Below are 27,838 nucleotides of genomic sequence, written 5' to 3'. Positions count from 1 at the left end.
TTGTGGCACTTCTGCAATTTCCGCCACTTTTGGCGCTTGCGCAGTTGTCAAAGGTTTAAGTTCCCCTTTTCATTCGGAGCCTCATGGTGGATACACGGTCTCCTACAGTTTCCAGGGGCAGAGCTCTTGGATTGGTGCAGCATGGCTGATCCCAAAAGCAGCCACAAGGTGTCGCTGTGCCCTATAAAAGGGGATTGCCATGTGTTCGGTCAGCCATTACTGCTGGAGGATTCTGCTGAGTTATACTTCACTAAGGAGTAGTAAGTTCAGCTGCCACTATGTAAAGGCAGGAAGGCCTCGGAGGCTGTAGTGGTGACCCCATGCCTGGTAGCTCGTTCAAGAGGATCGGGAGCTCCGGATTTTCACAACTGAATATGAAATGCTTACGCTATATACAGTGCTGGGAGCTACAGTTCCGCTATGGATTCAGCAACAGTGTGCTATAGACAGTGCTTGGGGCTATGTCTGAAGGATAATACAATGCATCAAAAAGATCAATTGTCACTAAATTGACGCAGCCAGTATAGGAGGAGGTTCAGGTGCACTGCTCTGAACCTTCAGCTAAGGGAGCAGATCCAAATGGTAATGCAATCAGGCAGGCGCTCAAAGCACCAATCCTCCACATATACTTGTAAAACAATTATGTAGTTTATTCGGTGCTTATGGCATAGCCTAATGCATTTCGTATCTCCACAGATACTTAATCGTAGGCCTATGATTAAGTATCTGTGGAGATACGAAATGCGTAAAGCTATGCCATAAGCACCGAATAATCTACATAATTCTTTTATAAGTCTATGTGGAGGATTGGTCCTTTGAGCGCCTGCCTGATTACATTATGTCTGCCTGATACCATCACTTTATTCTCGCATTAATTATTAAAAAGTGGATTATTTCAGAGAGATTTAATTGAGCTGGTACATGGTTTAAATGTTGGGAGGCATTTTCTCCAAATGCATTAAAGTCAATGGGTGTTTATTCTTATGGGCGTTTTTTCTTATGGCAAATTGTCGCTGAAGTTTGGTGAAAATATTTGCACATGTGAAATTCGGAAACTTTGCCTCAAATCCATGGCTGGCGAATAAATTCGCTTATCACTAATGGTCACAGAACCCTGTAGTAAACACAGGTAAGACAAGCTCATTACCACTTGCTCACACACTTGCCTGTATTTGTTTTGGAGACCAAAATGAAACCCAAACAGAAACAAGAATGTTCAAACTCTGTGCCAATGGTCACTGTTCGAAATCACTGTGCAATGAGTAGTGTTGCAATATATAGGTTTTGTAAAAATAAAATAAAGATTGCCAATTTGAAAACACATCCCAACTGACTAAACTGCATCAGACACAGGTAACTGAAAGGAGCCCAGGCTTGTCTTTAGTACTGGATTGCAGAAGCAGACATCCTTGTTTATATCAAACACAGTTTCAAGTATGCTAGTATCTGACTCTTACTCTCTTATTAGATCCACAGCTGTTGATTTTATCTTACTCTCTAGATTTCACCACTAATACTCCAAATACAACTTTGTACTCATAGATATAATAAATAAATCTGCATGCCAAATGATGTTATAATAAGTGTTACAAGGGGCTCAAATTTGAAAAGGTCCAAAAGAGTTACTCCTAGGAGGTTCTTGAACGGCTGGAATAAAGAGTTGTCATTCAGCATACTTTATTTACAAACCTACTAGTTTTTCTGTCTTGGCAACCCCATTACCCCAGTAAATGTCTGGATAATTGAAGTCACCCATAGTAATAACTTGACCTAGTTGTGAAGCTGTTTCTATTTGTAAGAGTAGCTGGGCTTCATACTCGTCACTTATACAACTTTTTGCCCAGTCAAAATCTCTACCCAGAGGCATTCCACTCCCTCACCAGTGCCAGCTATGGTTATTTATTTAGTGCATGGCTTTAATTCAGGCTTTAAAAACACACTCCTCCACCCTTTTTAATCCCTCTGTCCCTTCTTAAAAGGGTGTAACCATTTACAGTCACAGTCCAGTCACAAGTTTCATCCCACCAGGTCTCAGTGATACCAATTATATCATCATTTTTAGAGCATGCAATTAATTCTAGGTCTCCCATTTTACCTGACAAACTTTGTGCATTAGCCAGCATACAACGGAGGTTACGACTTTTACTTTTGAATACACATCTACAGACACTCATATATTTTCTTCATAAGAAATCTTTCTATAGTAGACATTGGTTTTTCTTCCACTATTGTCCCTAGACTCCTTACAGTTACAGTATGTGTCACTGGATAGAAGTGTTTCTCGATTGGAATGTGCATTACAGACGGACTTACTTTTAACCCTAGGAGGTACTGACAACATGCTTCTAGGAGTTTTGGAATGCTTCTGGGAGGTTTGCAGCCATCTGTAGGCCATTGCAATATAATACAGTCATAAATACGAGGTTTTGCATTTGTATGGCAGCTGATTGCTAGACTGTGGGTTTTACTAATTCTATTATCCATGTTGCTTTTACATTTTTGCCTACCATCTTGACCAGTATTTCTGTGAAGAGCCTCCTTTCTTCAGACCCATACTAATACATTGTACTGTATTGTACTCTTAAAATTAAGGTCTCTTTCATTCGGCATTATTTTAGTTTTTGGGTTACCGTATATACTCGAGTATAAGCCAACCCGAGTATAAGCTGAGGTACCTAATTTTACCTACGAAAACTGGGAAAACGTATTGACTCGAGTATAAGCCTAGTCACAACTACAGCCCTGTCTCCCAGCAGCGCACATTCCGCCTAAGCGCCCCCCCCCCCCCCCCGCGATCAACCGGACTTCTTTGCAAAGATGATGGTGACAGAGAATTGCCAAACAGATTACTGTGTGCATTGTCCCACTGTCCCACTACCATGTGCAGAGGGTGCTGTGTGATATTGCCATCACTGTTATTCTTTCATATAACCAACAGAGGGCGCTGTGTGATATTGCCATCACTGTTAATCCTTCATATAACCAACAGAGGGCACTGTGTGATATTGCCATCACTGTTAATCCTTCATATAACCAACAGAGGGTGCTGTGTGATATTGCAGTCACTGTTATTCTTTCATATAACCAACAGAGGGTGCTGTGTGATATTGCCATCACTGTTATTCTTTCATATAACCAACAGAGGGCGCTGTGTGATATTGCCATCACTGTTAATCCTTCATATAACCAACAGAGGGTGCTGTGTGATATTGCCATCACTGTTAATCCTTCATATAACCAACAGAGGGCCCTGTGTGATATTGCAGTCACTGTTATTCTTTTGTATAACCAACAGAGGGCGCTGTGTGATATTGCAGTCACTGTTATTCTTTCATATAACCAACAGAGGGTGCTGTGTGATATTGCAGTCACTGTTATTCTTTCATATAACCAACAGAGGGTGCTGTGTGATATTGCCATCACTGTTAATCCTTCATATAACCAACAGAGGGTGCTGTGTGATATTGCCATCACTGTTAATCCTTCATATAACCAACAGAGGGCCCTGTGTGATATTGCAGTCACTGTTATTCTTTTGTATAACCAACAGAGGGCACTGTGTTATATTGCCATCGCTGTTAATCCTTCATATTACCAACAGAGGGCGCTGTGTGATATTGCAGTCACTGTTATTCTTTCTTATAACCAACAGAAGGAGCTGTGTGATATTGCAGTCACTGTTATTCTTTCATATAACCAACAGAAGGCGCACTGTTATTCTTTTATATAACCAACAGAGGGTGCTGTGTGATTTTGCAGGCGCTGTTATTCTTTCATATAACCAACAGATGGCACTGTGTGATATTGCCATCACTGTTATTCTTTCAAATAACCAACAGAGGGCGCACTGTTAATTTTTTCATATAACCAACAGAGGGCGCTGTGTGATATTGCAGTCTCTCCCCAAGCGAACTGTTGGTATAGGAATGATTAAAAGTGACTGCAATCTCAGCTACTGCCCAATGACCCGAGTATAAGCTGAGGTAGACTTTTTTAGCAAATTTTGGATGCTGAAAAACTCGGCTTATACTCGAGTATATACGGTACATCTCCTTTAAGACTGATGTACCACAGGCCATTTGCTTTTAGTAATTTTATACTCAGCTACACAACTGTATAAATCATTACACAACTCTACATATACTCATGATTTTACACAGACCCTTAGGAGCAGATTTATTAAGGGTCAAATAGTAAATTTGAATTCGAATTTTCAAATTCAGGTTGTTCCTCTCATGCCTTTCCTGGGGAACATTGTGGAGTACCAGGAAAAAGGATGCCTAAACACTGGGTAACTCAGGGTGTAACCATACACAGCATTAAGGAGGTCAGAATCCATGATAATGTTGAAAGAATACTTAAATAAACTTAGGGAAGTGATTACAAGTAACGGTGCTCCCAATGTATGAACATAGACAAGCAGAGACAAAGTCCAAAATGAGGCAGGCGGCAGACAAACAAAGTCGAGGGACAGGCCAGGAGTGAGAACCAGAGAATCCAAAAGCAGGGCAAGGAGGGACACCAGGGTACAGGAACAAGGCAGAAACTGGAACAGGATTTGGAATCAGGAACAAGGAGCAGAGCGGGTCACGAGACTTGGAACTTGGACAGGATCAGAAAACACAGGAACCTGTGGCAAGTTCACAACAACAGCTTAATGACCAAGTCCTGGGCAGAGGCCAGGGGCAGGCTTAGAAAGGGTCAGGATTAAATAATGAGAAACAGATGGGGATAATGAGATGGGCCGAGAAATGAGTACTTTGTGGAATTGTGAGTTCATTCAAATTTATTAGAGTAAAAAAAAAATTCACATACATTCGAAGTTTGACCTTTTATAAATTTGCCTGTTAGTGTTTTTATAGATGACATGAAAAATTATTGTAATATTTCGATTTTGAGTCTTTTCACTGAGATAACCCTTTAACAAACAGCTGATTTCCTCTGATGCTCCCAAGAATTCTAATTGTGTTGGGAGTCATTAAAACTCACAAGCGATTTTCAGATGAGGTTTGCCTAAAGGAATCTGGGACCTCCCCAGGCAATTAATAAATGCTATTTAAGAGCGTCACCCAGTTCATGCTTGTTCTATCCTTTTCTTCTTTCCAAAGGATATCTGTAACGCATAATGAATATGACAGTTTTGTTGTCTGCTTGGTATAAGATGAAAATGCAAATTAACACTATTGAAAAGAAGAAATAGTGCAGGAACAGGCATATTCTGAAAAAAGTTCACTCACATAAAGTCTTAGACAACTGTATCTTCTTCATAAATTGTAAACAGAGGTAAGAAATTGCATTGCACATTTTTACATTTCCTGAAAATTTTCAAAAATGTCATTCAGATATATGATAATAATGCACTGTGTTCATTCTGTCATTTCTAAAAAAAAATATTATTGAATGATCTTGAACAAGATGAGCGACTTGTTAGAAATTAGATTTTGAATATAAAGTTAAATGTCATTTAATTATTGATTAATTAAAACTCTACAGTCTCTCAATGATATATAATAAAGGGAGGAGCAGATTATGTTTTCTTTTTGTTTGTGCTTTTATGGACCAAGCTTACTCTATTTGATTCAGCAGCAACGTGCACATATTTGTTAAATACTTTTATACTTCTCCTTTGGGAGAACCAAACACTACTTAAATTAAGTACAGTGCCTTAAAAATGTTCATTAATAACAGAATGTGCATTGATATTATGATTAAGTTGATAGCAGTGTAGGTCCAATAGTTGTTTAGGAAGCAGGGAAAATGCTGTTTTTTATGAATATGACTAGTCTTCCAGAACTGGCCATGGGTCAGGTTTTCATAATGGAATTTAAAGATCTAAAAACATTGCAGCAACTGATGATTTTCTGCCTCCCTCCTAATAACACTGCAGATCTTTCTAACAGGTTGATTCTTGTTATTTTGTTTGTTGTCATTTAGAGACACCTGAGCCACAACCTGGTCACGTGGTGCTGTGAGAGAAATGGAGCTCACTTTTGAGTCTGCTTCAGTATGTAAGCCAGTTGCACTCTGTTACCTTCAGACAGAGAATTTGTATTTTCCTCCTTTACTTGCCCTCAACCCAGCTGGGTGAATGGCAACTCCCAGCACACCCAGCTTTCAGCTTTTTCCCTAAATGGAACCTAGGGGAAGCTCTACATCCCTAAATTTATACACTTAGTCCCTATTCTGGAAATCTTAATCCCACTCACACTCCTCGTCAGAGCTGCTCAACTAAATAACCTGTCTATCACTCTTAGAGTGATCTATTAAAGAGTGTAGCTTATTCTTTACTAGGCCTGGCCTTAGGTCCACTCCCCATTCCCTAACTGCTAGAGTAAGGGCTAAAGCAATGGACACTGAGCACATGGCTGCCCAGGCCTATATATTATAGCATAGTGCCATCTTCTGGACACTTGAGAACTACAGGGGGCATGGCTTAAGGCAAGATAAAGAGACAGGTCCTCTGCCTAAATGTATTTTAGGACTCATTTAGGCATCTATAACACTAGAGGATTGCCTGCCTATATTAATAAGGGTAGCTAATTTTCCAGACCTCTACACCAGTACAGTGGCTATTAGTCAGGTTATTATGCTGTGAGTTGCATGATGGTGCCATAATTTTTTTGGTGCACAAACAACTTGGCAAATTGCACTGGGGCACAGTCATGCACATAGGTACAAGGAGTAAAGTGCAATTTTGAGTGCAATCGGTATATTTGTTCTCATAATGTAGCACATGTTCCCCCTAAATTCTAGCACCATCATGGGCACAACAGGTGTCTTCCTAACGTAATTTCTGGTCATTCGCTGTCTAAGTGATAATTCTAGAGCCTATTGATGTAGGGCCCAAAGGAAAACCTGGAGTTCCAGCCTGGTCAGGAGGTGGAGGTAGTGCCAGGGTTCTCCTGCATCAATAGGCACAGCAGCACCCAATTTGAAATGGAAGGCAGGAAGGACTGAAAGGTGCTGAACTATACAGAAGTGAGAGGAGCACATTCTGATATATGAAATGAAATATGATTATATTTGATTTGAAATATGATTAATGAAAATGATTTTAGGCTGCAGGGAAATGTGTAGGTTGTCCACAGCACTTGTGAATCTATATGAGCCCTAATCAGTTTACTAAATTGTTCTCACACAGGGAAAATTCTTAAATTTTTTCCTATTAATACTATTTTTGATGGTGATGAATTTCTTCTTATAATTTTAAGCATATTTATGAAAAATTACAAATGTGTCGATCATAGTTGCTTTAAGTCTTTAGAGAAATATGGGAAAATTAAAGAATTGCTTTTTTTGCCCTATCGCCCGGCGAATTTCCGCTCAGGCGAGCGAACATTACTCCGCAAATTCACTAAAGTACGAATTTTACAGAGCATTACCTCTTTTACCAGAGTTTGCTTCGCCTAGATCTGGTGAACTGATAAGATGCAGCTAAATCCTTCTCAAGTCAGTGACATCATATTCTGTATGCTGGAAAATCATAAAAGTTGTAAAAACACTAGCGTTTTTTCATTTTTTAAAAGCGATTGCTTCCAAAAGTCCTAACTTTTAAAGATTTTTGTATTAACATTTTTTTCCCAACCATTTGAGGGACATGCCACATTTGTTTTAGCTCATGTCTAGGATCTCTTTTGTCTTTTTTTTTTCAAGCATTTGCACCAAAATCTCCAATAAATGTTCATATGACCTATATATACAGTACCTGCCCTATTCAAATTGATCAAAGCGTAAGAGTACTAACGACGTTTCACTAGACAGAAATTAAAAATAGCAAAAGATCTATATGAAATGGTCACAAAATTTCACTAGCATTCTGCTGCCCAGATGCAACTTCACATTTTAGTGAATTAGCAAAGTGGTAGTGAATTTTCTTCTGGCGAAGTGGCGCCAAGGGTGGCAGATTGTTCTCTGCCGAAAATTCACCCTTTAGTGAATTTGCCCCAATAGGACAAGGAATCCATATGTCTTAGCCCTGATGGATGATCGTTTGGCCCTTGGCTTAACAAACCATACATTCTTTACATGTATGGTCAGCTTTAGTATTGCCAAAAAGTCTTAACTGATGAATTATGCTAAAAATGTGTAAGGCACAACACAAAGCAGTACATGACAATTAAAATTCTTCTTCATTGGAAAATCAAATGTTACAATCCATGACTTTTCCAATCACCATTTCTAAAAAATGTATTTTGGAGCACCATCTGGTAAAGCTTTTTATAAAAATCCTACATAGGTATCAACACTTTTATAGATGGGAAAACAGTTGATCAATCCAGGGAAGTAATATAAATTCGAAATAGAAAACATTTTATGAAAGTATGGACTGCATGATAAACATCCATTTTTTGGCAGCATGTTTGTTTCTTTTTAAAAGTTACAGGAACAAGGGAAAATATAATTAATAATAAATTAAAGCAGGCTGATAAGTATACAGAATATATAATAATATTACTAGCAATATTTGTGCCATATCATTTTGCCATTTTGCCATTAACCCATGTCTTTTTTCCCTTTCAGCTCTACCATGTTACGTGATATGGAGAACTCAAATCAAACCTCATCATCAAACAGATTCATCCTTCTTGGCCTCACCAATATCCCATACCTTCAGGCAATATATATGTTATTATTCTTTATAATCTATATAACCACACTGTCAGCAAACTCTCTGCTTATCATTGTAGTGAGGATCAATGAGCAGCTGCAGACACCCATGTACTTTTTCCTGAGCAACCTCTCCATTTTAGACATTTGTTTATCTTCCACCATAGTACCCAGAATAATTATAAATATCCTATCACAGGATCGAAGTGTTTCTCTCTTAGATTGTGCATTGCAGATGTTCTTTCATGGAGCTATAGGAGGGACGGAGTGTTTGATTCTGGCTGTTATGGCCTATGACAGGTATGCAGCCATATGTCAACCATTACACTACAATACAGTTATGAACAAGACATTCTGTATCTGTGTAGCTACTGGATCATGGACTTCTGCTTCTATCAGTGCTTTTATCCATGTTTTTTTTACCTTCCAACTGCCTTATTGTCGTTCTCACAACCTTAACCATTTTTTCTGTGAGATTCCTCCTATCTTACGTCTTTCTTGCAGAGATACTTGGCCCAATGAGTTAGCCATGTATATAACAGCTGGTATTATTGCCATGTGCTCATTCTTTTTTACTCTCATTTCATATATTCATATAATCTCCAATATTCTGAAGATCCATTCCACTGATGGAAGAAAAAAATCTTTCTCCACGTGCACATCCCATCTCACAGTGGTCTCTCTGTTCTATGGCACCATCTTTTCCATCTATATGAGCCCTCCCTCTGCATATTTAAGCGTAGGCAAAACAGTGTCCATTATTTATTCAGCTGTGATCCCAATGCTGAACCCTATCATTTACAGCATTAGAAATAAAGATGTCAAAGGCACCATAAGAAAACACATGAATACGCACATTGCTGAAAAGTCCTAAAGAACTTCTATTTATTGGACTCATCAGCACATTGTACATTGCAGAGCATTACAGTATGAATTAGAGATCCAGTAGTTGATGAAGGGTAAAGATCCATGTGTGGTCTCTTGTTCTTGAACAATTTCAGTGAATGGGGCATATTTATCTGATCATAATACCTTTGCAGCCCTGCTTTTCCCCATCCAGGACTACAGTAGCTTCCATTTAAATTGTGTAGACTTGAGCACCGGGCACATAAGAGCCTCAGTTTCAGCTGGGCCTTCGCATGGAGGAACAGAGAGGTGTTTCAGAACTTTACCTTCAACTCCAGGATTTCCGGACACCAGGAGTCCTTGAACCAATAACAAGTGTTTATTTAGCACTTGTAAAAAAGTATTCATGTAACAGCAAATAACTCTTTGCAATCCAGGGCTTTGAATTTCTCTTTGCAAGAAAGAGCCTCGAAACTGGGATTTACAGTGCAGTGCCCCCTCCTAGTGGGCACTGAGGAGCACATCTCAGGGGGTTTCCAGTAGGAAAATAAACACACAGTTTGTAGTAAAGCAAGGCACTCCCCTGGGTCCTCCTCCTTTCCCAGAGATGCACTGGGGCTCCCAGTCAATCGGATTGCTCTCCCGCTTGTCACCAAACTGGATAATGTCACAGACAGAAAAACAGGGGAAAGACTTGTCTGATCCCCTACGTAGCAATGTCTGAGCTGCTCTAAAGTAGTTGCAGAAATACAATTGCAGAGCATATCACACACTGGTGATTCTTCTTGAGCACTGATTTGGCAAGATCCAATTTTTCATCTTTGTGCCCCTTTAGTGTACCTGGATCACCTCCAGTAGAACCACTAGGGAAATCTCTATCCCTATCCACTTTGATCCCTACACTAACAGGGAATATCACCTGGAAGAGATACTGTATCTCCAATCTACTACTCCTACACTGGAGCATAGAATGGTTCTTTCTAGCTGATGTGCCTATCTTTCTAGGCTGGCCTACCTAGCTGTACTTTGACAGGAGCTCACATATCACTATCTGTATATCTAATTCATGGGGTCACTGTTACCCAACTTCACCTCACTTAGGGCACACTCTTTACTGGGGCCTAATTCCCAGGTTCTGCAGCAGACATCCATCTTTCACAGAAGATGACTTTTCCTTTTAAAGCCTAGTGGAATCCTGACACCTCCTGGCCAAATATAGAACTGCCAGGTGAACGTTTCTACCTGGGATGGGGAAACAACTTCACAAATGTAAATTAGGCCCAACTCTTAGCCGGCCAAAACCTTCCCAGTAACCATGGGCAAAGCCATATGGGAAGTTAACTGTACAGTTCAATAAACCTTCTAATACAAATAATAGTAGAAGAAATGATCCTGGGTACACTTTTAGACAAGGAGACCACATCTATTCAAATTCAGTTTCACTAAATGATTTTTTTAGAAAATTCATAATTTAAGTTATAAAGAAGAAGAAGAAAGGCATGACTGGAAGGCAGGGGGGAGAGGAAGAAGAGGTAGGAAGGGGAAGTGAGATAAGTAGGCAGTCCAGGAAGAGTTTGGGATAAAAGGGAATGAGCGGGAGAAATCACTTCCTTTTCCTACCTCAGAGTACCACACAGGTTAGGAGCAGTCCCACCCTTTTTGCCTTGCAGGTGATAGAAGAGTTAGAGATGGTAAGTGCCTGGGAGCAAGGCGGAGGGGGTAATTTAAAAGGGGTAAGAGGTTAGCATAGGTCAGTATTTGTCACAGCATTGGCGGTGGTCCTGGGAAAGAAGGGACTTAGAAAGGAGGAACTATAAAGGTGTTCCGGAGAGAAGGAGGAACATTATATATAACTAGCCATCTCGGGCATGGGGTCCCATGTGGCATAAAAATTGAGAGTACCATTGAATCGGTGTATTGCGGCTGATGGGTAAACAAAAATTCAGAAAGGGTTCAGCCGTACAGAAGTACAATGCACAGGATGGTAATGCCAGGACCATCTGCCCAAGGCAATCAGAACTGGGCAGAAATAAGTAGGATAACAAACTATGTTATGGAATGTTATGTATAATAACATTTTAATTGTTTGTAAACAGTTATTTTTATTACAGTTTATTGGTAGTTTAAAATGTTTGAGCTTGAAAAGTCAATAAAGAAGCTGCTGCCATCATTATCCAATAAATTGGTGTCATCTGTTTTATTGGGGAGGTTTTGTGAAGGTGAGTGGTCGCATCAAAAGAAAAAAGAATGGATTGGTAAGTATGGTGTTTCTGGTATTCTCTCCACTCCAGGCCTTTCACAGTCATGCATAAATTATTCAGGCAAAATTGTTACAGGTGTGAACAATGCAGGGGGGATTAAAGGTCAACAATGCAGGAGTTTACTGTATTAATTTGAGGTAAAATTTTGGCAGGGGACAGTTAATCACAGTACTGATTCCTTTTATGGTGGTGGCACACGCTCCGATTTGGGGAGATTAGTCGCCCATCAACAAATCTCCTCTTCTTTGGGCGACTACTCGCCCTGATGTGAATCGCCGGCGGGTTGGCACTTGGATTGATTTGTTTTCAGAAAGCCGAAGCGATCCGAGTGCCATCCCGCCAATGATTTACATTCTAGCCAGCGGGAAGGCATTTTCGGGGAGATTAGTCACCCGAAGAAGAGAAGATTTGTCGCTGGCCAACTAATCTCCCAATTGGAGCGTGTGCCACCACCTTTAAAGCTTACATGAGGTAAGCAGACACAGCAGCCAGACTTTCATGTGAGGGGTCACACAAGGAGGGTCACCAGTTGAAAAGAACTTGCAGTGGCGTAACTAGATATCACTGATTCACACATTAAATTATTTTCAGGCCCCCCAAAATGTCTAGAGGTTGACCTGTTTTACCAATTTTATTTAAATTGTATATGAATTAGGGCCACATGGGACCCCTATACCTCCTGCCCCCCCCCCCCTGCAGCTGCAGGGTCTGCTTCCTTTGTAGTTATGCCCTGAGTGCAAGGTATTGTTTTATTATTACAGAGAAAAAGGAAATCATTTAAAAAAAAACGTGGATTATTTGGATAAAATGCCTTTCTGTAATTCAAAGCTTTTTGGATAACGGGTTTGCAGATAACGGATCTCATACCTGTAACAGCAAACTGAATTCAGAGAAAAGTTTTTTCTCCTCCAATTGAATCCTGTCCATGTGGCAAATTCACTAAAGGGTGAATTTTCGCCAGCAAACAATCTGACACACTTTGCACCACTTTGTCAGGCGCAAACTCGGTAACACTACGCTAATTCACTAAAATGTGAAGTGGCATCTCAGCAGATGAATGCTGGTGAAGTTTAGGTAGCGTTACTTTGTCAGCGCGAGCATTTCATAGCAATGTTTTGCTAACATTCGTTTCTGCCTAGTGTAACTTTGTTAGTACTCTTACGTTTAGGTCAATTTTGTGGTTGTAGGGGACTCAATTATTAGGAAAGTGGATAGGGTAATCTGTCATCCAGATCGCTACATCTGTACAGTTTGCTGTCTACCTCGTACCAGGGTTCGGCATGTGGTTGATCGGATAGACAAATTATTGGGTGGGGCTGGGCATGACCCAACTGTCTTAGTGCATATCGGTACTAATGACAAAATGAATGGTAGATGGAAGACCTTAAAGAGTGATTTCAGGGATCTAGGCTCTAAGAACAAGGAAAGGTCTTCCAATGTCATATTTTCTTAAATTTTGCCTGTGCCACGTGCAAGTTTAGGAAAACCACGGGAGCTTAGGGAGCTAAATGCGTGGCTCAAGTCTTGGTGCAGGAAGGAAGGGTTTGGGTTCCTAGAGCACTGGGCTGATTTTTCCTTGGGGTGCAACTTATACAGTTGTGACAGTTTGCACATCAATGGAAGGAGGTCCACAGTGCTAGGGGAAAGAATGGCTAAGAGGTTGGAGGAGTGTTTAGACTAGGCAGGGGGGGGGTGGGTGAGATAAAGAATTATAGGGAACCTAGGGTAGACGGGGCAGTGGGATAAGTAAGTTGTCATGGGGGAGGAGTGAGGGGGGCATATAGTTTACCAGCTAAGGAGGTCCCTCTGTTACAAGGAAAACAGAATAATACTAACTTAACACATAATTCTCCACTAAGTAATGCAAATTTCAAAAGTAAAAGTAGTAAACTACGCAGTATGCTGGCAAATGCACGGAGTTTGTCAGGTAAAATGGGAGACCTGGAATTAATTGCATGCTCTAAAAATGATGGTATAATTGGTATCACTGAGACCTGGTGGAATTAAACATGTGACTGGATTGTGAATTTAAATGGTTACACCCTTTTTAGGAGGGACAGAGGTATTAAAAAGGGTGGAGGAGTGTGTTTGTATGTAAAGCCTGAATTAAAGCCATGCGCTAAAGAAATAAAAATAGCTAGCACTGGTGAGGGTGTAGAATCCCTCTGGGTAGAGATTTTGACTGGGCAAAAGGTAACAAAAAGAATTATCATTGGTGTACGCTATAAACCACCTCGTATAAGTGTCGAGTATGAAGCCCAGCTACTCTTGCAGATACAAGCGGCTTCACAGCTGGGTCAATTTGTTGCTATGGGTGACTTCAATTATCCCGACATTGACTGGGGTAATGGGGTTGCTAAGACAGAAAAAGCTAGTAGGTTTGTAAATATGCTGAATGACAACTTTTTATTCCAGCTCGTTCAAGAACCTACTAGGAATAACTCTCTTTTGGACCTTGTAATAACTAACAATACTGAACTCATCTCTAACATTTGTGTGGGTGAGGGGCATTTATGGAATAGTGATCATAACATGGTCTCCTTTGAGATTCTGTTGCAGAAGCAATTCATTAAGGGAGGAACTAAAACACTAAATTTCAGACGTGCAAACTTTGACAGTATAAGGGCATCTCTGCAACATATTAAGTGGGAAATGCTTTTCACAGGGTTAAAAAGAACAAAAATGGGAATTCTTTAAAATGCTGCTTGATAAATATACTTGTCAGTATATTCCACTTGTAAGCAAGGAACGTCGTTGCAAAGCAAAACCTTTTTGGTTCAATAGAAGCGTTGGTGTTGAGGTGGGTAAGAAAAGACGTGCTTTTAAGGCTTTCAAGTTAGCTGGTACAGCCGAAACATTTATAAGGTACAAGGAGGCCAATAAATCATGCAAAGAAGCTATAAGGCAAGCTAAAATTGCTATAGAAAAGGATATTGCAGCAAGCAGTAAAAAAAATCCAAAATTATTTTTTAAATATGTTAATAGTAAAAAAATGAAGCAGGAAGGGGTGGGACCTTTAGTATCAGAGGGGGGTAAGCTGGTTGATAAATACACAATAAAAGCGCAGATTCTGAACTCATATTTCTCATCTGTCTACACAAATGAGGAACCAGTTAATGACGGTTTCCTTCTTAATAGCCACAATTCTAGTAATACAACTAATGATGCATGGTTCACACATGAAGAAATTCAAAAGAGACTTGAACATGTTAAGATTAACAAAGGTCCTGGCCCAGATGGTATTCATCCCAGGGTAATTAGCGAGCTTAGCTCTGTGATTGCCAAACCTCTTTACTTAATTTTTCAGGATTCATTGAGGTCTGGCATAGAGCCGAGAGACTGGCGAATTGCTAATGTGGTACCTCTATTCAAAAAGTATCCCGTTCTTAGCCTCAAAACTATAGGCCAGTTAGTCTGACGTCAGTGGTAGGAAAGGGTTAATAAAGGATAAAATACTGGACTTTATAGCAAATCATAATACTGTGAGTGTGTGCCAGCATGGTTTTATGCGTAATAGATCTTTCCAGACTAAATTAATTTCTTTTTATAAGAAGGTAAGAAGGGACCTCAATTCTGTGATGGCAGTGGATGTGATTTACTTAGACTTTACTAAAGCATTTGATACAGTGCCACACAAAAGGTTACTGGTTAAATTAGGCAATGATGTCCTGGAACATAGTATGTGTACCTGGATAGAGAACTGGCTAAAAGATAGACTAGAAAGAGTGGTGGTAAATGGAACATTTTCTAATTGGACCAGTGTAGTTAGTGGAGTACCGCAGGGCTCTGTACTAGGTCCCTTGCTTTTCAACTTGTTTATTAATGACCTGGAGGTGGGCATTGAAATACTGTTTCTATTTTTGCAGATGATACTAAATTGTGCAGAACTATAGGTTCCATGCAGGATGCTGCCACTTTGCACAGTGATTTGACTAAATTGGAAAACTGGGCAGCAAACTGGAAAATGAGGTTCAATATTGATAAATGCAGGTTATGCACTTTGGCAAAAAATAATATAAATGCAAGTTATACACTAAATGGCAGTGTGTTGGGGGTTTTCGTAAATAACAAGTTGTCTAATTCTGGTCAAATTCGAATTCTAATTTTGAAGTTTTTTCAATTCAATATTCGACCCTTGATAAATATGCCCCTTAATTTGAAGTATGAAAAAAAATGATGAACACTGCATGAAAAAACACAAAAACCTCTAAAAATTCAAGCTGCAAGGTCCAATGAGCTCAGCTCCCATTGAGTGTGGCCTGAATAGTTTTACTTGCCAAAGCTTTTTATTAGGGGTTTTCAAGGTTTCTACACTTTATAAATCTCAAATTTTTAAAGCTTTAGAGAAATTTAAAAAACACAAATGTTTAGTGAAAAAATATAATTTGTTAAAAAAAATAGAAATTTGAATCTTTTAGTTCTTTCCCCATAATTTTGGACATATTAAAAATTCAAGAAATGCTTTTTTATTCATATATTTCAAGGAAGTTTTCAAATACACTTCAATACACTTCCAATTGGGTTCTATGGTATTTTGACAGATTTTCTATGGTGTCATTTACATTTTTTTTTAAATTGTATCCTTGTTTAACAGCTTTTTGGTAAATTGCACAAATATTTGAGAAAATGCCCCACGGTTACAATATACAATCATACACCTATACAGAATCATTTTGTATAATTATTTTGGTTATTGTCTAGGGTTGGTACCTAATGTTGGTACTTAATATTCAGTGACTAAGACAAGGCAAACTATTTAAAAAGGGTTTCTGAATTATCTGTTCCTTTACAGAAACACTGACTGTTACCACTAGATTAATGCCCAACATTTATGGAGAGAGACAAGGGAAACGTTTTCAAGCTCAATGTCTGCTTGTGTTTATTTACCCTACAAAATTAAGAATGATACACCAGGGCATAGACAAAGTGGGAATGTCTGAGTTAACCTTAGAAGGTCAAAAAGTCTAAACTGCTGAAATATGTTAGAGAAATGTTGTAGGACATAACTTATAGCAGTATATGTCATTTAAGACCCTTCTTCATTGGTTAAGGAAGGGTTTGATAATCATGAAAATTAGTACAAAGCTATGATTTTTTCAAAGTAAGGGGCCATTTTATTAAGCTGCAACTTTTTCATATAGGGCTTTTTGATGCCAAAAATCCAAAAAATAGTTGAGCAACTAATGCAGATAATAATATAAAGTTGAAATTTTAAACATTTTTTGAAAGAACTGCTACATAAACAAACTTGAAACAAGTAGTAAATATCTCTAATCTCTTTTAACAGCAACATTTGTGCCATAACTATAACATTTTGACATTATTCCATGTTTTTTTCTTTTCAGCTGTGATATACTGTATGATCTGGAGAATTCAAATAAAACCTCATCAAACTGATTCATTCTTCTTGGCCTCACCAAACCAATATGAGGATCAATGAGCAGCTGCAGACACCCATGTACCTTCTTCTGAGCAACCTCTCCATTTTAGATATTTTTTTATCTTCCGCCATAGTACCCAGAATAATGATTAACACCTTATCACAGGATAGAAGTGTCTTACTCGTTTTATCTGTAGGAGGGACGGAGAGTTTGATTCTGGCTGTTATGGCCTATGACAGGTATGCAGCCATATGTCAACCATTACACTACAATACAGTTATGAACAAGACATTCTGTATTTCTATGGCTACTGGATCATGGACTTCCTTTATCAGTGCTTTTCTCCATGTTTTTTTTTTACCTTCCAACTGCCTTATTGTCGTTCTCATTTTAACCATTTTTTCTGTGAGATGCCTTCTTTCTTTCGTCTCTCCTGCCAAGATACTTGGGCCAATGAGTTAGACGTGTACATCACAGCCAGTATAATTGTCATGTGTTCATTCCTTTTGACTCTCATTTCATATATTCACATAATCTCCACTATTCTGAAGATCCTTTCCAGTGAAGGAAGAAAGAAATCTTTCTCCACCTGCACATCCCATTGTCTCTCTGTTCTATGACACCATCTTGTTTATATATATATGACCCCTCAAACTTCAAGCATAGGCAAAACAGTGTCCATTATTAATTCTACTGTGATCACAATGCTGAACCCTATCATATTCAGCATAAGAAATAGCACCATAACCAAAAATTTTCTGAAAAGTCGCAAAGAACTATCATTTATTGGACTCATCCCTTGATTGATAAATCACAGATCACTACAGTAAGGGAAAAAATATAGAGACCTAGGAGCTGACAAAGGGTAGAGATGGTGGTGTGGTCTCCTGCTTTTGCACAATTACAGTGTATGGGACATATTTATCTGATCATAATGCTTTCTAAATTGAAATTCCATTATAAAGGATGTGATTCTGGTTATGGCTTGATCCAAAGGGGCCAAACCTATTCATTCATACAAGTTGAGTCAGGGTCAGAATCCTTAAAAGGTGCATAACTAATGAAGAGAAAAATGTAAAATGTTTCAGTATTCATATGTAGAAGGGAAGTATTAAACTACCTTAATTATAGTTTTAAAATAAAGAAATATGAAGGTCTGCACAGCTTAGGGGCACATTTACTTAGCTCGAGTGAATGAATAGAAGAAAAAAATACTTCGACTTTTTTTTGGCTACTTCGACCATCGAATTGGCTACTTCGACCTTCGACTACGACTTTGAATCGAACAAACTCTTTACTGCTGTACTGCAAGTTTGAGTGATATCACCCCCCTCCCTTTTCCCCCCAGCAGCCAAAAAAAAGAACAATGGGAAGGTAACCAGATAGCAGCTCCCTAACACAACATAACAGCTGCCTGGTAGATCTGAGAACAACACTCAATAGTAAAAGCCCATGTCCCACTGAGACACATTCAGTTACATTGAGAAGGAAAAACAGCAGCCTGCCAGAAAGCATTTCTGTCCTAAAGTGCAGGCACAAGTCACATGACCAGGGTGCAGCTGGGTAATTGACAAAATGTCTAGCCCCATGTCAGATTTCAAAATTGAATATAAAAAAAATCTGTTTGCTCTTTTGAGAAATGGATTTCAGTGCAGAATTCTGCTGGAGTAGCACTATTAACTGATGTGTTTTGAAAAAAAACATGTTTTCCGATGACAGGATCCTTTTAATGAGCTGAACTGATGTAATAGGATAATCTAGGAATTTAGACCAACATGTAGCAGAAAGATGTACTAGATATATATAATAGACTTTATATATAAATCTGCATGCCAAATGATTTCTCAAACTTTCTAGCTTCTATCTAAGAGTGTTACCAGGGGCTCAAAACAGATTCATTCTTCCTAATCTCACTGATTTAACATACCAACTCACTTTTTACATGTGAAAATTACTGATACAGCCAGGCTGTAAGATTGGCTTTAGGTTCTCCACCCTGACCACTCCACTGAATGAGATCCAGACCACTTGTGAGGTATTTCTGCCTGGAGGTACTGTACTGCCTTGACTACATCCTCAGGGGATTCATATACAGTTGGTTCTGATCTACTGTCCTAGCCTGTGAACATATTCTGCAAATGCTTGTATGCACTGTAAGTACCATGTGCATCATTTGTCTCTGACAAATAAAATGTTCTGTTTGATTTGCAAGACCATTTCTTTATTCAGTTTATACACAGTAGCCTGTAGGATTGTAGTTGTAGGATTTCCATTTCTTCCAATTTGTGAAGGCCCAGCCTTAAGTGTTAGAGTCATTTCATTTTTACAACATGTTTATTATTATTCATAAACAAGTCAATAATGAAGCAGTACATTAAAAAAAAATCCAAAAATTTGAATGTAAAATACATTAGAACAAAGAAAAAGAAATAAATACACAAAAGAAATAAAAACAATAAAGTACTTAGAACACTGTATGGAAAATAATTAGAAACATTTCCAAGAAACATTTTGACTATTCAATTCACTTATTCAGGAGATCTTATAAATCCCAATTTATTTAGCAATTCTTTCTTGGGTTTGACAAATAAATCTAGATATCTGGACCGTAAACAATAAAAAGAATAATAAGACTTTTCTTTCTCAAAATTATATCTAAAAGATTCAGATTCTTGCAAGCATAACTGACTTAGAGAAAAAAGAATTTCCTTCAAGGTAGGGACTTCCTTCTGTATTCAATAAAGAGATATAAGTTTCCTCATAGCATTCATAAAAAGATGTAATTAATTAAAAATCTCCTTCTCTATTTCCAAGACTGGATTGTCAAACAAACTATCACCCTCAATTAAATCTAATAGCAACGGTGGGATATAATTTGATTATTTTCTCTAATCTAAGAGATAAAAATCATTCTAATTTTTCCCAAAATTGGGAGATTAAAGGGCAGGACCAAAAATAATGAAACATGTCCATATTCTCAGCTGTTTTTAAAATTATCAAGTTTTTTATAACAGGACCAATAACCCTTATGGACTAACTTTAAGGGGCACATTTACTTTGCTCGAGTGAAGGAATAGAATATAAAAACTTTGAATTTCAAATTTTTTTTTGGCTACTTCGACCATCGAATTGGCTACTTCGACCTTTGACTACGACTTTGACTTCGAATCGAACGATTCGAACTAAAAATCGTTCGAATATTTGACCATTCGATAGTCGAAGTACTGTCTCTTTAAAAAAAACTTCGACCCCCTACTTTGCCACCTAAAACCTACCGAGGTGCAATGTTAGCCTATGGGGAAAGTCCCCATAGGCTTTCTAACTATTTTTTGGTCAAAGAAAAAACGTTCGATCGATGGATTAAAATCCTTTGAATCGAATGATTCAAAGGATTTAATCGTTTTTAATCGATTTAATCGCTTTTTCATTCGATCAAACTATTTGCGGTAAATCCTTTGACTTCGATATTCGTAGTTGACGGATTTACATTCGGCAGTCGAATATCGAGGGTTAATTAACCCTCGATATTCGACCATATGTAAATCTGCCGTTAAATGTTGCAGTCTCCAATTCTCAGCTCCCAACCTAGTATTAACTTTTAAGAGACTTAATGAGCTGAACTAATGTAATAGGATAATCTAGGAATTTAGACCAACATGTAGCAGAAATGAAGATATAAAACTGACTTTATTACAAAGGGAAGTTTTATAAGCGTATTAATCAATTGAATTAAGTTATGACTCGCAAGAGCTAATGAGCTAGTATTAAAATATAACCTTAAATGTTCTTTGATTTGAAAATATAAAACCCTCTCTATTTATTTTGTAACTCTTCCCAAGAAAGAAGCTTTCCTTTACCTAAATCCAATACTTCTCTTAGCAAAGTTGGAATATTATTCTTAAATCCAAGTAAAGAGGTGGGAAATAGAAATACAAACTCTTTTAAATTTTGAAGAGGAGTAAAAGGTGTAATACAATGGTCCATTCCATGACTCTTAAAAATAAATTTCCAAACATATATAGAGTCTCTGAAAATTGGATTACCCTTGAAATACTGTAGTAAGGAATTTCACACCATTTTTGATGAATACTCAATAAAATATGACCAAATAAAGGATGCCAAAATTCAATTTCTGTATTACTAAATCTAGACCCCCCCCATATATCCATTCCATAAAATAACTAAATAATAAATTATAAAATAATTAAATTTCCTAAAATTTGGTACATTTAGGCCACCTTTAGATGGGTGAAATTGCAGGTTAGGTTTTCTAGAGCTCCATAGAAAGGACGATAAAGCTGAATTTAAAGATTTAATATCAGAGTGCCTAAGTAATAACGGGAGGTTTATTAAGGGGTAAATGAATTTAGGAAAAATAAGCATCTTGAAGAAAATGTTCTTCCCTTTTAAATTTAAAGGTACATCTTTAATATTTTTTACATTGTGAAATAACAAATTTAATAGCAGATGAAAAGTTTAAGTGATATAACTTGGTCAAGTCAACTGGAATTTTAAAACCTACATATATTAAAAAATCTTTGGGCTTTCTCAGATTTAGATTTTTTAATACAGAATTGGAAACATGCCCAGAAACATTAAAAAATTCAGTTTTCTCAGATTTAGATTTTATAACCAGAAACCCTTCCAAAGGAAAGAAAAAAAGTCCCTTTTTATAAGTTGTAATTTCCCCTCTCACTACTGCCTTCCAAGTTTCCCAGAAAACGGTTGTATGACATTCATTCACTTTAACGAACAAAGTCCATCTATTTTACAGCAATTCAATGAAAAATTCTCCAGGCGTCATTTAAACTAATATCTGTAATAAAATTTCTGAACAACTTGGAATTTCTCTTAGAAGGACAAGGAAACAAAGATATTTGATCCATTTTAAAATTGTGAATTTCATTGAAATCTCTCCCAACAAAAATATTTATTTTAGGTAACAAAGAAATCTTATGTGAAATCTGAGAAAAAATGCTTCTTTGTCTCTAGTAGGGGCATACATAGAAGCAAAATGCCAAACTTTATGCCTTATCTTAACTTCCGCAAAGATCTACCCTCTTTGTCTTTCTTTATGTGAACAATATCAAAATTTAAATTCTTCCTAAATAAAATTGCAACCCCATTTTTCTTTTTAACTGCTGCAGACCATTTCCCCTACCCAGCCTTTAAAGAGCCTCCTATTATCATCTTAATTTAAATGAGATTCCTGTAAAAGCGCTACATCTGCATTTAGTTTCCCTAGATGTTTCAAAATCTTATTTCTCTTAGTAAAATGATTGAGACCATTAACATTCTAGGAAATAACATTCAAATTGATATTAACAAGACCAAAAACTAGCTAAAAAGCTAATTCCTAACAAATAGTGAAAAATACTTGCTTTTTTCCTTAAGAAGTAAAGGAGAACTACTTTCCCTAAAAAAAAAAAAAAAAGGAAAAGACCAGGGTATAACACAACTGCAATTTAACCCTCATAAAAAATATATATAATAAATCAATGCTTCATACTCTCATTGTCAATAGAGTGAGACAAACTGCCTGTTGGAGAACGTGGATATCTGGACCTGTCTCTTTGAATAGTATCAGAAGAAGTTTTATTCTGAGAAGGCTTAAGACCCAAAGCAGAAGAGGAATCCATACCATGGGGTCTGAAATCTTGTGTAGATTTTCCTGAACGGGGAGTAGTATTACTTAACTTGGATATACTTGAACTCAAGGAATCAAATTTTTTCTTTTCCAAATGGGAAACAAACTGACCTGCTTCCCTTAAGTCAATTGAAGACTCTGTTGTCTGCAAGAATTAGAAAACTCTTTCCTTTTCTGTGAGAGAAATTGAGAATAATCCTGAAATATTAGAATTCTATTTCCATCAATCTCCAGCCCATTTTGTTTTTGTAAACAACAAATTCTTTTCCGAGTAATCAAAAAACTTGACTATGACAACTCTGGGTTTGGCCCGGTTAGAATCAGAAAGTGGGCTAATTCTATGTAATCTTTGAGCTTGAAACTGCCCCAAGCATGCAGGAATAACCTTAGAAATCAAGTTCTGTAAAGAATCAGCTTTGAGAGATTCTGCAAATACAAAATGAAGATTATTCCTTCTCGACCTGTTCTCTAAATCATCTAACCTAAGTTGTAAATCTCTTGTCGTCTTTTCAAGAATATCAATTCTAGAAGTTGAATTAGTAGAGTCATCAAAAACAGAAGAAACCATGTCTTCTAATTCCACCATCTTTTTTGTGTGTCCTTCCAACTTTTCATAAATCAGATTAATCTTCTGTTAAAATGTATCTAATTACTTTTCTATAGTAGACTCTATCATAGGGTTAATTAACCAAGCAACTTCTGAAGCAATGAGAAGATAGCCACCATTAGAACCTTAGAGGACTTCGCTCAGACTAATTTGCATATGGTGGGAAATTTGAACTTGAATGGAGGTCTGCATGTTACATGTTGCAGCTAATACTTTACATTTACACTGATAATTACACAAGTGCAGGGAATTTTAATAAAGTCTATAGAGTTGTTTTAATGTTCTACACATGAGCTCACTGTAAAATAATGTGCCATATGTTGGGGGAAACCAGTACCCGAAAAAAATGTATGCCTTTTGCAGCCTATCACCCTAAAAAATTTGAAAAATTATGTAAGTAACTGAAGATTGAGGATGTTCTATGCACTCCAATGCACTTTGCCTGATTTGAGCTGCCGAAGGAAAGTCTGGTGAAAAAGGGTAACGTTCAGTAAAATCCTCATATTAGTGAATTTGCAGAATAACTTCCATTCACCAGAGCGAAAAGTTGCCTTGCGTTAGACGTTGTAGAGTACCAGGAAAAAGGAAGCCTAAAGACTTGTTAACCTGGGGTGTAACCATACACAGCATTACAAAAGTCAGAATCCATGATAATAAACTTAGGTGCTCACAATATATGTACAAACTTGAAATAATAGAAAGCGGCAAGCAAAAACACAGTCAAGAATCAGGCCAAAGAGTCGAGGCAGGCGGCAGACAAATGAAGTCGAGGGACAGGCCAGGAGTCAGAACCAGGGAATCCAAAAGCAGGGCAAGAAGGGACACCAGGGTACAAGGAACAAGGCAGAAACTGGAACAGGATTTGGAATCAGGAACAAGGAGCAGAGCGGGTCACGAGACTTGGAACATTGACAGGATCAGAAAACACAGGAACCTGTGGCAAGTTCACAACAACAGCTTAATGACCAAGTCCTGGGCAGAGGCCAGGGGAAGGCTTAGAAAGGGTCAGGATTAAATAATGAGAAACAGATGGGGATAATGAGATGGGCAGAGAAATGAATAAAAAACCTCCCAGTCGAATTGTGAGTACATTTGAATTTAAAAAAAGATCACATACATTCAAAATTTGACCTTTTATAAATTTGCCCATTAGTGTTTTTTTATAGATAACATGAAAAAGTTATTGTAATATTCAGATTGTGGGTCATTCCACTGAAATAACCCTTTAACAAATAGCTGATTTACTCTGATGCTCCCAAGAATTCTAATTGTGTTGGGAGTCATTACAACTCACAAGCGACTTTCAGATGAGGTTTGCCTAAAGGAATCTGGGACCGCCCCAGACAATTAATAAATGCTATTTAAGAGTGTCACCCAGTTCATGCTTCCTCTATTCTTTTCTTCTTTCCGAAGGATATCTGTAACGCATAATAAATGTCAGTTTTGTTTTCTGCTTTGTATTAGATGAAAATGCAAATAAAATCTATTAAAAAGAAGAATTAGTGCAGGAACAGGCATATTCTCAAAAAAAGTTAACTCACATAAAGTCTGAGACAACTGTATCTTCTTCATAAATTGTAAACAAAGGTAAGAAATTGCATTGCACATTTTTACATTTCCTGATAATGTAAAAATATGATAGATAATAATTTGATAGCAGCATTATTTTAAGTTGCATTCAGACATATCATAATAATGCACCATGATCATTCTGTTATCACTATAAGAATTTTACTATTGAATGATCTTGAACACGATGAGCTACTTGTCAGAAATTACATTTTGAATATAAAATTAAATGTCATATTGACCTAAGAGTAAGAGAAAGAAAATGACAGAAATGAACGATAGTGAAAGATCACTGTCACTATGAAGTCACTATGAAGATCACTATCACTATGAAGGATAACTTCGCTAGCGTTCTGCTGCCCAGATGCAACTTCGCATTTTAGTGAATTAGCATAGTGGTAGCAAATTTTTGTATGGCGAAGTGGAGCGAAGTGTGGCCGATCGTTCGCTGGCGAAAATTCACCCGTTAGGTAATTTGCCCCATTGTGTCTTATCTGCCTTAAGGTGGTCATACATGGTCTCAGAGAGACTGTGTTAGCATCTTATTTGCCCATGTATGGTGTCTTCAAACGAGCTTGCTGACCGATATTGGGGGGAAAATTGAGCAGATATGGGTAAATTTAAAAATTCCATTGGGACAAAGAACCCATCTGTCTTAGCCCTGATGGATGATCGTTTGGCCCTTGGCTCACCAAGCAAAACAAACTTTACATGCATGGTCAGCTTTGGAAAAAGTCTAAACTGATGAATTATGCTAAAAATGTGTAAGGCACAATACAAAGCAGTACGTGTCAATTAAAATTCTTCTTCATTGGAAAATCAAAAGTTAAATAGGTATCAACAATTTTATAGATGGGAAAACAGTTGATAAATCCAGGGAAGTACAGTAATATAAATTTGAAATAGAAAACATTTTATGAAAGTATGAACTGCAAGATAAACATCAATTTTTTGACAACATGTTTGTTTTTTATTAAAAGTTACAGGAACAAGTGAAAATATAATAAATTAAAGCAGGCTGATAAGTTTACAGACTTCAGACTCTTCATAATATTACTAGCAATATTTGTGCCATATCATTTTGCCATTAACCCATGTCTTTTTTTCCCTTTCAGCTCTACCATGTTACGTGATATGAAGGACTCAAATCAAACCTCATCAAACAGATTCATCCTTCTTGGCCTCACCGATAACCCATACCTACAGGCAATATGTCTGTTATTATTCTTTCTAATCTATATAACCACACTGTCAGGAAACTCTCTGCTTATCATTGTAGTGAGGATCAATAAGCAGCTGCAGACACCCATGTACCTTTTTCTGAGCAACCTCTCCATCTTAGACATTTGCTTATCTTCCGCCATAGTACCCAGAATAATGATAAATATCTTATCGCAGGATAGAAGTGTTTCACTCTTAGATTGTGCATTGCAGATGTTCTTCCATTTACCGTAGGTGTAGGAGGGACGGAGTGTTTGATTCTAGCTGTTATGGCCTATGACAGGTATGCAGCCATATGTCAACCATTACACTACAATACCATTATGAACAAGATATTCTGTATTTCTATGGCTTCTGGTTTATGGACTCTTTCCTTTACCAGTGCTTTTCTCCATGCTTTTTTTACCTTCCAACTGCCTTATTGTCGTTCTCACAACCTTAACCATTTTTTCTGTGAGATGCCTCCTTTCTTTCGTCTCTCTTGTCGAGATACTTGGCCCAATGAGTTAGCCGTGTACATCACAGCTAGTATTGTCATGTGTTCATTTCTTTCAATTCTAATTTCTTATATTCACATAATATCCACTATTCTGAAGATCCGTTCCAGTGAAGGAAGAAAAAAATCTTTCTCCACGTGCACATCCCACCTCACAGTGGTCTGTCTATTCTATGGCACCATCTTGGCCATGTATATGAGCCCTCCCTCTGCATATTTAAGCATAGGCAAAAAAGTGTCCATTATTTATTCAGCTGTGATCCCAATGCTGAATCCTATCATTTACAGTATGAGAAATAAAGATGTCAAAGGCACCATAAGAAAACAAATGAATAAGCGCATTTCTGAAAAGTCCTAAAGAACTTCCATTCATTGGACTCATCGGGACATTGTACACTGCAGAGCATTACAGTATGAATTGGAGACCCATTCGTTAATGAACCATGTGTGGTCTCCTGTTCTTGCACAATTTCAGTATATGGGGCATATTTATCTGATCATAATACCTTTGCAGCCCTGTTTTTCCGACCCAGGACTAGCTTCCATTTAAATGGTCTAGACTAGAGCACAGTTGCATAAGATCCTCAGTCTCAGCTGGGCCTTCGCATGTAGGAATAAAGAGGCATTTCAGAACTTTACCTTTAAGCTGCACAAACAGGATTTCTGGACACCAGGAGTTCTTGAACCAATAACAAGTGTTTATTTAGCACACACAATAAAGTATTCATGTAGCACCTATAACCCTTTTCTTACCACACTCTTGTAGAATCGGACCACACTCTTTTAAATAGCAATTAACCCTTTGCAATCCAGGGCCTTGAATTTCTCTTTGCAGGAAAGATAATGGGAACTGGGCCTCCACCTAGTGGGCACTGAGGAGCACACCTCAGGGGGTGTCCACTAGGAAAATTTGCAGTAAACCAAATATTACTTTATATAATAATAAAGAGTTAAACAGTAATGCAGTAAAACCCTGCACTGGAGATCCTGAGTGGTCTATCCACAGCATATCAATGCCATAGTCCCACAGTTTCCACTCTGGGTGGAATATGACAACTAGCACAGTTAAGTCCTTGGCAATTTGTCCCTTTCCCCAAGAGCTCTTATGTCCAAAATGTAGGGCTGCCCCAAGGTTTCTTTCCCTTTGGATTTAGTAGCTGCTCCCATGCGGCAGGTGCATGAGCTAGACCTGTCCTCAGTCTG

The 27,838-nt window shown here is 37.8% G+C and overlaps 1 protein-coding gene and 1 pseudogene across 1 annotated transcript; both read left to right on the top strand.

Annotated features, from left to right (window-relative positions):
- The first annotated feature begins 8,539 nt into the window (after nt 1–8,539).
- Nucleotides 8,540–9,653, top strand: LOC108699096 (olfactory receptor 5G3). The gene has a single exon (XM_018230955.2). It carries the CDS (start codon nt 8,540–8,542, stop codon nt 9,479–9,481), a length of 942 nt encoding a protein of 313 aa, XP_018086444.1. The 3' UTR covers nt 9,482–9,653.
- A 16,357-nt stretch (nt 9,654–26,010) lies between these two features.
- On the top strand, nt 26,011–26,993 carry LOC108699094 (annotated as a pseudogene).
- The last annotated feature ends 845 nt before the right edge of the window (nt 26,994–27,838 follow it).

The sequence above is a fragment of the Xenopus laevis genome, chromosome 8L (assembly GCF_017654675.1).
Source record: "Xenopus laevis strain J_2021 chromosome 8L, Xenopus_laevis_v10.1, whole genome shotgun sequence".
NCBI lineage: Eukaryota > Metazoa > Chordata > Amphibia > Anura > Pipidae > Xenopus > Xenopus laevis.
The sequence above is the reverse complement of the archived record's forward strand: the minus strand, read 5'-3'. Positions and strand labels throughout refer to the sequence as shown.